Source organism: Dreissena polymorpha, chromosome 7 (genome assembly GCF_020536995.1).
Source record: "Dreissena polymorpha isolate Duluth1 chromosome 7, UMN_Dpol_1.0, whole genome shotgun sequence".
Taxonomy (NCBI): Eukaryota; Metazoa; Mollusca; class Bivalvia; order Myida; family Dreissenidae; genus Dreissena; species Dreissena polymorpha.
This window is the reverse complement of record NC_068361.1, coordinates 6,204,119-6,215,780: the sequence shown is the minus strand read 5'-3', so window position 1 is coordinate 6,215,780 and position 11,662 is coordinate 6,204,119. Positions and strand designations below refer to the sequence as shown.

The 11,662-nt window shown below is 37.6% G+C and overlaps 1 protein-coding gene across 2 annotated transcripts; it reads right to left on the bottom strand.

The window, feature by feature from the left end:
* Positions 1–561: 561 nt before the first annotated feature.
* LOC127837775 (uncharacterized) lies at positions 562–11,600 on the bottom strand. 2 transcript variants are annotated; one of them, XM_052365142.1, is made up of 4 exons: positions 10,952–11,600; positions 9,814–9,945; positions 9,020–9,094; positions 562–7,298 (listed from the first exon to the last, which is right to left on the bottom strand). In XM_052365142.1, the coding sequence occupies exons 1-4, from the start codon at positions 11,223–11,225 to the stop codon at positions 7,081–7,083; spliced, it is 699 nt and encodes a 232-aa protein (XP_052221102.1). In that variant the 5' UTR covers positions 11,226–11,600; the 3' UTR covers positions 562–7,080. The 2 variants fall into 2 exon arrangements, 1 of the variants encoding a protein (XP_052221102.1); XR_008029463.1 differs by lacking the exon at positions 9,814–9,945 and having other exon boundaries at positions 10,952–11,597.
* Positions 11,601–11,662: the final 62 nt, after the last annotated feature.

The following is an 11,662-nucleotide window of genomic DNA, read 5'->3' as shown; positions in this document are numbered from 1 at the left end:
CGTGAAAAACCTGTATTAAAGAGTTGCGGCATCGATATTTTGAAATTTAATGACGACAGCCGTCAAAGTTACGTTCTAGAAATTGACTTACACACACATAATTTAAATCGGTTTCTAATTTGATTCTTTAATAAGACGACTTTCCTATGTAAGGAGTGAAAACTGTTTTAATTAGTTGCGGCATCGATATTATGAAATTCAATGACGGCCAAGGTACTTCTCAGAAATGGAGTCACACAAATAATTTAATTGTCGTTCAGACAATTGATAAATATATGGTTTCATACAGGCAATTTATCAGTTCACTGAAAATGGTTGTCTTTAACTTAGACAATATCCATAGGAAAGGCTATACGTACAGAGCCGTACGGCAAACCTATTGTCTACCCGTACGGGGCCGTGCGGCTAGCCTCTTGTCTAGCCGTACGACTAGCCACTGTAAAATGTATAGTTATTTCATTTTCATTTTACAAATGTCTTTAAAAATATATTTAAATTTTCTCTATCATGGAAGTGTCATTTATTCATACAACACATGACAAATTATAACAACAATATATGTTAAAATTATCTGACCCTTGTCAGACGTTTTATTATGAAACTAATAAATGATATGCATGATTGTCAGATTGTGAAATGCTCAATTCAAGTATTATATAAGAGATAAATGGTGACGGACCCATGACAAACAAATAATTGGAGATAGTAGTAACAATCCATCATAAGTTGCAGTACGAACTAAATGATTATCATGAAAATAAAAACTGATTTAACAAGCAAATTCGTTGAATTGATATCCCCCGCCATTATACTTCTGGATACAAGTTATGGCTCTGGACACACAAAAAAAGCATTTTTTTCAAATACAAAGGGTCATAACTCCGCTATTAATCAAGGATGTACAATGCCATTTGGCGTGCATCATCCTCTTATCCATATATATATACTCGTACCAAGTTTCAATGAAATCTGCTAAAGCACTTCCAAGATATGGTTCCGGACACAAAAGTGCCGGACGGACAGACGGAAAGACGGACAATGCCAAATTAATATCCCTCCGCTGTTGGCGGGGGATCACAAAAATTAAGCAAAATTAATTACATACACAACAAGATGCGTTTGTGAAACCCAATGCCCCGTATATAACGTTTGACCTTGAAGGATGACCTTGACCCTTCACCACTCAAAATGTGCAGCTCCATGAGATACACATGCATGTCAAATATAAAATTGCTAGCTTCAATATTGCAGAAGTAACATAACATGAGCAATTTTGACCCATATATTTGACCTTGAAGGATGACCTTGACCTTTCACCACTCAAAATGTGCAGCTCTATGAGATACATATGCATGCCAAATATCAAGTTGCTATCTTCAATAGTGCAAACGTATTCATAAAATAAGCGATTTGGGCCACATATATTTAACCTCTGACCTTGAAGGATGACTTTGACCTTTCAACACTCAAAATTTGCAGCTCCATGAGATACACATGCATGCCAAATTTCAAGTTGCTATCTTCAATATTGCAAAAGTATTAATAAAATAAGCGATTTGGGCCACATATATTTGACCTCTGACCTTGAAGGATGACCTTGACCTTTCACCACTAAAAATGTGCAGCTCAATGAGATACACATGCTTGGCAAATATCAAGTTGCTATCTTCAATATTGCAAAAGAATTCATAAAATGAGCGATTTTGGCCACATATATTTGACCTCTGACCTTGAAGGATGACCTTGACCTTTCACCAATGATAATGTGCAGCTTCAGGAGATGCATTTGCATGCCAAATATCAAGTTGCTACTTTCAATATTGCAAAATGTTAAAGTTGGCATAAACAGACCAACCAACCAATCAACAGACCGACAGAGCAAAAACAACATGTCCCCCACTACTATAGTGGGGGACATAAAAATAGACTGATCCTACAAGCAAACCCCATATTTACACAGAACAATGTCTGAATTGACATAAATTTGGACAAAAAACATGCATTTTCCTGGATTTGAAGCACAGACCTTTTGATTGCAAACAACAGTCTTACTTACTAAGACATTTCTGAAAATTACACGTTGCCAGCAAAGTACATTTTTAAATCAGATATGCAATGTCATGTCCTTACCAAATTGTACTAGAGCTGTTTTCACTTCGAGTTTGCAAACAGCCTTAAAATATAAACTAAACACTAGAAAAGAATCTTTAACAAGGGCTGTTTGTAAAACAAGCATGCCCCCCATATGGGCTGTCCGTTGTAGTGGCAGCCATTGTGTGAATACGTTTTTTGTCACTGTGACCTTGACCTTTGACCTAGTGACCTGAAAATCAATAGGGGTCATCTGTGAGTCACGATCAATGTACCTATGAAGCGTCATGATCCTAGGCAAAAGCGTTCTTGAGTTATCATCCGAAAATCATTTTACTATTTCGGGTCACCGTGACCTTGACCTTGTGACCTCAAAATCAATAAGGGTCATCTGTGAGTCATGATCAATCTACCTGTGAAGTTTCATGATCCTAGGCATATGCGTTCTTGAGTTATCATCTGAAAACCATTTTACTATTTCGGGTCACCGTGACCTTGACCTTTGACCTAGTGACCTCAAAATCAATAGGGGTCATCTGCAAGTCATGATCAATCTAGCCATGAAGTTTCATGATCCTAGGCGTATGAATTTTTGAGTTATCATCCGGAAACCATTTTACTATTTTGGGTCACCGTGACCTTGACCTTTGACCTCAAAATCAATAGGGGTCATCTGCGAGTCATGATCAATGTACCTATGGAGTTTCATGATCCTAGGCCCAAGCGTTCTTGAGTTATCGTCTGACAACCACCTGGTGGACGGACCGACAAACTGACATACCGACAGACCGACCGACATGAGCAAAGCAATATACCCCCTCTTCTTCGAAGGGGGGCATAATGAGATAAAAGTGCACTTACAAAATCAAAGTCTTTCATTTTGAAAACCAATAGACAGAATTATAACATATAAAAAGTATACAATCTTCAGTACACTGATCAACAAATTAAAACATTTTAAATCATACAATTTGCATAAAATTCAAAGCTTGATATCTCAAAAACTTATCCACAATATTGAAAGATATTAAGAATCTTACAATCTGCATCATAACTAAAGCTCAATATCTTATAAAACTGATTGACTAAACTGCAACATTTTACAAATTATTTAATCTACAAAAAATGAAAAACTTCATATTTCAAAATTCAACCGACAGCATTGACACATATTTAGAATCATACAAAGTTAAAGCTTCAAATGTCAACTTGAAATGAGTCCAAAGTACACGGACTTTAGTGAAACACTGGTAAGGGACTAAAAAGGCAGTTAACAACAAGAGCTGTGTTCGTAAAACACAATCCCCCTTACTGCGCCGCTTTGAAGCCATATATTCGACCTATGACATTGAATTATGACCTTGACCTTTCACCACTCAAAATGTGCAGCTCCATGAGATACACATGCTTGCCAAATATGAAGTTGCTATCTTCAATATTGCAAAAGTATTCATAAAATGAGCGATTTTGGCCACATATATTTGACCTCTGACCTTGACCTTTCAGAAAATTAAAATGTGCAGCTCTATGAGATACATATGCATGCCAAATATCAAGTTGCTATCTTCAATATTGCAAAAGTTATTGCAAATGTTAAAGTTGGCGTAAACAGATAAACCAACCAACCAACAGACAGGACAAAAACAATATGTCCCCCACTACTATAGTGAGGGACATAAAAATAGACTGAACCTTCAAGCAAACCCCAAATTTACATAGAACAATGTCTGAATCGCCATAAATTTGGACAAAAAACATGCATTACCCTGTATTTGAAGCACAGACCTTTTGATTGCAAACAACAGTCTTACTAAGACATTTCAGAAAATTACACGTTGCCAGCAAAGTACATTTTAAAATCAGATATGCAATGTCATGTCCTTACCAAATTGTAATAGAACTGTTTTCACTTCGAGTTTGCAAACAGCCTTAAAATATAAACTAAACACTAGAAAAGAATCTTTCAGGAGATAAAAGTGCACTTACAAAATCAAAGTCTTTCATTTTGAAAACCAATAGACAGAATTAAAACATAAAAATTATGCAATCTTCATTACACTGATCAACACCATTAAAACATTTTAAAATCATACAATTTGCATAAAACTCAAAGCTTGATATCTCAAAAACTTATCCACAATATTGAAAGATATTAAGAATCTTACAATCTGCATCATAACTAAAGCTCAATATCTTATAAAACTGATTGACGAAACTGCAACATTTTACAAATTATTTAATCTACAAAAAATGTAAAACTTCATATTTCAAAATTCAACTGACAGCATTGACACATATTTAGAATCATACAAAGTTAAAGCTTCAAATGTCAACGTGAAAAACACATCCAAGATATCATTTAAACTAATATACTGACAAAGTTTCAAGAAGATTCATAAGTCCATATAAGGAAAAATGCCCCGCCCACTGGTGGCCATGTTTTTCTTAGCAACTGGAACCAATTTCAAACTTGTCCAAATATCATTGGGACAAATCTTCTGACAAAGTGTCATGATGATCGTACAATAAATATGGCTTCTAGAGTTTTAACAGGGTTTTACTTTAGCCATATAAGGAAAAATACCACGCCCCCTTAGTGGCCATGTTTTTCCACCAACTAGAACCATTTTTGAACTCATCCAAGATATCATTAGGACAAATCATCTGACCAAGTTTCATAATAATCGGAAAATAAATGTGGCCTACAGAGTGTTTACAATGTTTTAGTAAAGCATGATACATAACCATATTAGGAAAAATGCCCCGCCCCCTGGTGGCCATGTTTTTTAAGCAAACGAAACTATTTTTGAACTAATCCAAGATATCATTAGGACAAATCTTCTGACCAAGTTTCATGAAGATAAGAAAATAAATGTGGCCTATAGAGTGTTAACAAAGTTTTACTATAGCCATATAAGGTAAAATGCCCCACCCCCTGGCGGACATGTTTTTCAACCAACCAGCATCATTTTTTAACTTGTCTACGATATTTTTTGGGATGAATATTCTGACCAAGTTTCATGAAGATCGGAAAATAAATGTGGCCTCAAGAGTGTTAACAAGATTTTACTATAGCCATATATAGCCATATAAGGAAAAATGCCCCGCCCTTTGGCAGCCATGTTTTTCAAGCAAACGTAAGCATTTTCAGCTCGTCTAAGATATCATTGAGACCAAACTTCTGACCAAATTTCATGAAGAATGGACAATAAATGTGGCCTCTAGAGTGTTAGCAATGTTTAACTAAAGACATAAGGAAAACTCCCCCGCCCCTTGGCGGCCATGTTTTTTCACTGATCTGGACCATTTTCAAACTCGTCCAAAATATAAATAAAACCAATGTTTTGACCAAGTTTCATGATGATTAGGCAAACATTTTGACTTCTAAAGTGTTCACAAGGTTTCTCTATAGCCATATAAGGAAAACTGCCCCGCCCCTGGCGGCCATGTTTTTCAACGGACCGGAACCAATTTTTAACTAAACCAAAATATCATTTAGACAAACATTTTGACAAAGTTACATGAAGATTGGACTTCTACAGTGTTCACAAGTTTTTTTGTTGTTTTTTTGACCTAGTGACCTAATTTTTGACCCAGCATGACCCAGTTTCGAACTCAGTCGAGGTATCAATGTGACAAATGTTCTGCAAAATTTCATGAAGATCAGACAATAAATGTGGCATCTAGAGTGTTCACAAGGCAAAATGTTGACGACATACAACGCACAACGGACAAAAGGCAATCACAAAAGCTCACCATGAGCATGTTGCACTCAGGTGAGCTCAAAAGTTATGGCCAATTTTAAAGTTTTCAGACGGACGGACAGAAGCAATATATTTAACATTTAACCTTGAAGGATTACCTTGACCTTCACTTTTCACCACTCAATATGTGCAGCTTCACAAGATGCACATGCATGCCAACTGGAGCTTTGTCACAGACGTGACATATACCCCCACATAACGCATTGACACAGACTATTTTGTATGCTGTCTTCACAAAACAAGATAATACAATTTATGGCGATTTTTTAAGAATCATTATGCCATTATCATTTATAGCCATTTTTACCTTTGAACTCTTGAATTGTTTCACATGACAAGCCTTCCAATGACTTTGAACAAAATTGATGTACAGAGTCATTTTAAAATCTTACAATGAATGACATATTTATGGCCCAGACAAGATAATTTATTGCCATTTTTGACCTTTGAACTAAAACTACAACTTTGAGTTTGAAGATATCGACGTAATTCTTTCGCGCGACACACTGTCAAATGATGGTGAACAAAAGAGCCAACGATTTTAAAATCGCACAATAAACAACATAGTTATTGCCCAGACAAGCTCAATTATGGCCATTTTTTACCTTTAAACTCAAATTGTGCCCTTGTTCTTGGAAATATCGACGTAATTCTTTCGCCCGACACACTGTTCAATGATGGTGAACAAATGTGCCAAATGATTTTAAAATCTCACAATAAAAAACAAAGCTATGGCCCGGACAAGCATTTGACCTTTGAACTCCCAAGTGTGACCTTGACCTTTGAGATATTGACGTAATTTCTTTTAACGCGACACACCGTTCCATGATGGTGAACAAATGTACCGAGTCATTTAAAAATGTAACGATAAATAACATAGCTATGGTCCGTACAAACTTACAGTTTAAAACATACTAAGTGACCCCATGACCTAGTTTTTGACCTGGCATGACCCATATTCAAACTTGATCTAGACATTATCTACATACAACTACTGACCAAGTTTGGTGAAGATCGGATGAAATATCGGGACAGACCGACAAACGTGACTCCTATATAGCCCCCATTACCAATTGTAATAGGGGTATAAATATCAAGTTGCTATGTTCAATATTGAAAAAGTTATGGCCATATAAGTTTTCGGCCAGATGGACAGACTGACTGACTGACGGACAGTTCAACTGCTATATGCCACCCTACCAGGGGCATAAACATATTCCACAGTTCAACAATTCTTTTTCCATTTTTGTTTTTCCATAATAATGTTATGGACCCTTGCCCTTATCTGGGCCACTGTTCTTCCGGTAAGTATTTTTAGGGACCCCATTATTTTTGAGCCAGATGGCATTTTTTTTTCTCTTAATTCATCTCTAAAAAAGTTCATGAAACATATGTTCTCTTCGCTGGCCCACTTTCGTTTCATTCCTTTTCTTGTCCCTGTCCCTAAAACAAGAATAGATATAAAAAATAAAATAGCAATGAGTATCATGTCAGTGTTTTTTTCAGTTTTGGGGAAAAGGGGTCGGGTCCCCTGAGAGGGGGATAATTCACGTGTAAAAGGGGAAATTTCAATGCTAAGCAAGTAACATACAAAATCAAGTTGTAACACCATAATTCACCATACACAGAGAGAAAAACATTATTCCAACTTTTTTTGTCATCAACATGTTATGTTTATGTTCAAAGATCAACATTTTTTGGCTTTTCTGTGAATTATTTAAACGAGGTATTGATTAAAATTGAACTACACTTCCAAGAGGGGAAATTTTCAAATATTTTTGGGAAAAATATACACTCTAAGCAGCAAACTCATTTGTTCAGTGACTGTAAGCCCTTTATTTTGTTGACTTTTCTACTGAATTGATCCTTGCACACAAAGTATCAACATAAGTCAGTGTTCTGCCGTGGATGCGCCCTTGTGTTATTGTCGCAAAAAACAAATATTTGTCCCCACCCGTTTTCTGTATATGGGTCCGCGGGCGCACATGAATTAGAAATAAAAACTAATCGATTCAATTTGTAAGTCGGTAAAGTAATCGAGTGAATGTGTAACCAGAACAAACTATTTCATTGGACATGACGTCATTTCGCAGCCAATGGTTAATTTATTTAATATTAACACTCTATTTCATTGGTAAGTTGAGATTATAACAACCAATCAGATATCAAGGAAATTTCCGAACCTATCAAAATGGCTTAAAGTGACAGGCCAAAGAAAACAAAATCCATTTTTTTTTTTTCCTCCGGCAAGTAAAATTAGAAAATATGACAATAATATTAACAACCCAACAGAGTCTTCCCAAGTCCCAACATCGTTTAGCAATTACGAAAAAAGTCTGCCCCTAAACGTACATTCCAAGAAAATTGGCTTCAAAAATGTCCTTGGTCACTGTTTGACAACAACAAAATGACATGCAGATTGTGCATAAAGTAAAAAGAAAACGCCTTTACTATCGGTATTTCTAATTATCGAACAAGTACTTTGACATGCGGAGTCCAATGACCATAAATTTTTTCAAAGTTTTGTAAATATGTTGACAACTGTTTGACAGTGTTAAAAAGTTTTTTGAATGTTCCAGTTTTAATAACAATGTTACAACCTGACTGTAAGAAGTTTAAGCACGTTTAAAAGTTCAAGTTAAAGGTTATTAGTTTCCACACATTTAATTCTGCTACAAAAATATTTCTGTGTCCCCATATTTTTTCTTTTTGTCCCCACTTTTGTAATCCTAAAGGGTCCCCAACAGTAAAATTTCACAGCAGAACACTGCAAGTGATACAATGATTGAATATTGTAGAGCAAGGTTTTCCTGATAAAAATGCACAAAACCTGAACATGTTAGGAGGTAAAATGAACTAACTGAAACTGTTTTAACACCAGTTTAAACCAATTTTTCACACATATAAGAACTGACAGTTCGCAGAACTATCATTTCTTGGAAGAACAAGTACTAAACATTAACTTTCATAGCAAACTGCCTACTTTGTACTTTACAAGGACTTTTACAAGCACATTGTTGTAACCCTGTAGATCACAGAGGAGGTCGTCTAGAGCATCACACTTGACTTGGACTACTCATTTACTTTAATACAGTCATGACATAAGACTCTGTCACATAATGATAGAAAATGCAGAGAAACCCGTCTTCAAATTTAGTTCATACCTTGAGGATTTGGCTGCCTCATTTCATCATGGGTCAGACTGGCTGGCCCTTCACTGGCAGCAGTTGACATGGACTCTGAAAGAACCAAAGTGAAACCTGTAGATTGCATATGATCAGCACAGTCAACACTGGCATGTTGTATCATGAGAGGCTCTGACTCCTGTACAGATTCTAGACTGTGGGTGTCTTCAACAGTTGCCTCAATGACTGTAAACATATAATGTCAACAGTGGGGTCTTGTATGTCTATTATCCATTGGTGGATCTTGCTGAAATCTATAGAAAACATGCATGCCCCCCATATGGGCTGTCCGTTGTAGTGGCAGCCATTGTGTGAATACGTTTTTTGTCACTGTGACCTTGACCTTTGACCTAGTGACCTGATAATCAATAGGGGTCATCTGCAAGTCACGATCAATGTACCTATGAAGTGTCATGATCCTAGGCAAAAGCGTTCTTGAGTTATCATCGGAAAATCATTTTACTATTTCGGGTCACCGTGACCTTGACCTTTTGACCTCAAAATCAATAGGGGTCATCTGCAAGTCATGATCAATGTACCTATGATGTTTCATGATCCTAGGCCCAAGCGTTCTTGAGTAATCGTATGACAACCACCTGGTGGACAGACGGACCGATCGACATGAGCAAAGCAATATACCCCCTCTTCTTCGAAGGGTGGCATAAATATATATTGGCTTGGACAACAGAAAATTGTACTAGAATATATAGTCTACAGTTGGGTCATGTCTTATCATCAATAGATGGGCCTTTATTATATGACAACAGAAATACCATGGGTCAGACTGGCTGGCTCTTCACTTGGCTCCCTCCTATCATGGGTCAGACTGGCTGGCTCTTCACTTGGCTCCCTCCTATCATGGGTCAGACTGCCTGGCTCTTCACTGTCAGCAGTTGACATGGACTCTGAAAGAACCAAAGTGAAACCTGTAGATTGCATATGATCAGCACAGTCAACACTGGCATGTTGTATCATGAGAGGCTCCGACTCCTGTATAGATTCTAGACTGTGGGTGTCTTCAACAGTTGCCTCAATGCCTGTAAACATATAATGTCAACAGTGGGGTCTTGTATGTCTATTATCCATTGGTGGGTCTTGCTGAAATCTATAGAAAACATGCATGCCCCCCATATGGGCTGTCCGTTGTAGTGGCAGCCGTTGTGTGAATACGTTTATTGTCAATGTGACCTTGACCTTTGACCTAGTGACCTGAAAATCAATAGGGGTCATCTGCGAGTTACGATCGATGTACTTATGAAGTGTCATGATCCTAGGCAAAAGCGTTCTTGAGTTATCATCCGAAAATCATTTTACTATTTCGGGTCACCGTGACCTTGACCTTTGACCTTGTGACCTCAAATCAATAGGGGTCATCTGCGAGTCATGATCAATCTACCTATGAAGTTTCATGATCCTAGGCATATGCTTTCTTGAGTTATCATCCGAAAACCATTTTACTATTTCGGGTCACCGTGACCTTGACCTTTGACCTAGTGACATCAAAATCAATAGGGGTCATCTGCGAGTAATGATCAATCTACCCATGAAGTTTATGATCCTAGCCGTATGCGTTCTTGAGTTATCATCCGGAAACCATTTTACTATTTCGGGTCACCGTGACCTTGACCTTTGACCTCAAAATCAATAGGGTCATCTGCAAGTCATGATCAATGTACCTATGATGTTTCATGATCCTAGGCCCAAGCGTTCTTGAGTAATCGTATGACAACCACCTGGTGGACAGACGGACCGATCGACATGAGCAAAGCAATATACCCCCTCTTCTTCGAAGGGTGGCATAAATATATATTGGCTTGGACAACAGAAAATTGTACTAGAATATATAGTCTACAGTTGGGTCATGTCTTTATCATCAATAGATGGGCCTTTATTATATGACAACAGAAATACCATGGGTCAGACTGGCTGGCTCTTCACTTGGCTCCCTCCTATCATGGGTCAGACTGGCTGGCTCTTCACTTGGCTCCCTCCTATCATGGGTCAGACTGCCTGGCTCTTCACTGTCAGCAGTTGACATGGACTCTGAAAGAACCAAAGTGAAACCTGTAGATTGCATATGATCAGCACAGTCAACACTGGCATGTTGTATCATGAGAGGCTCCGACTCCTGTATAGATTCTAGACTGTGGGTGTCTTCAACAGTTGCCTCAATGCCTGTAAACATATAATGTCAACAGTGGGGTCTTGTATGTCTATTATCCATTGGTGGGTCTTGCTGAAATCTATAGAAAACATGCATGCCCCCCATATGGGCTGTCCGTTGTAGTGGCAGCCGTTGTGTGAATACGTTTTTTGTCACTGTGACCTTGACCTTTGACCTAGTGACCTGAAAATCAATAGGGGTCATCTGCGAGTTACGATCGATGTACTTATGAAGTGTCATGATCCTAGGCAAAAGCGTTCTTGAGTTATCATCCGAAATCATTTTACTATTTCGGGTCACCGTGACCTTGACCTTTGACCTTGTGACCTCAAAATCAATAGGGGTCATCTGCGAGTCATGATCAATCTACCTATGAAGTTTCATGATCCTAGGCATATGCTTTCTTGAGTTATCATCCGAAACCATTTTACTATTTCGGTCCCGTGACCTTGACCTTT

Excerpts from the sequence above, each read along its gene's own strand:
- LOC127837775 (XM_052365142.1), bottom strand. The coding sequence starts at position 11,225 with ATGTTTACAGGCATTGAGGCAACTGTTGAAGACACCCACAGTCTAGAA. Across the intron at positions 9,946-10,951 it reads GCCAGCCAGTCTGACCCATG|AGTCCATGTCAACTGCTGAC; the intron begins GTATTTCTGTTG and ends TGGTTCTTTCAG. Across the intron at positions 7,299-9,019 it reads GAGGCAGCCAAATCCTCAAG|GGACAGGGACAAGAAAAGGA; the intron begins GTATGAACTAAA and ends TTCTTGTTTTAG.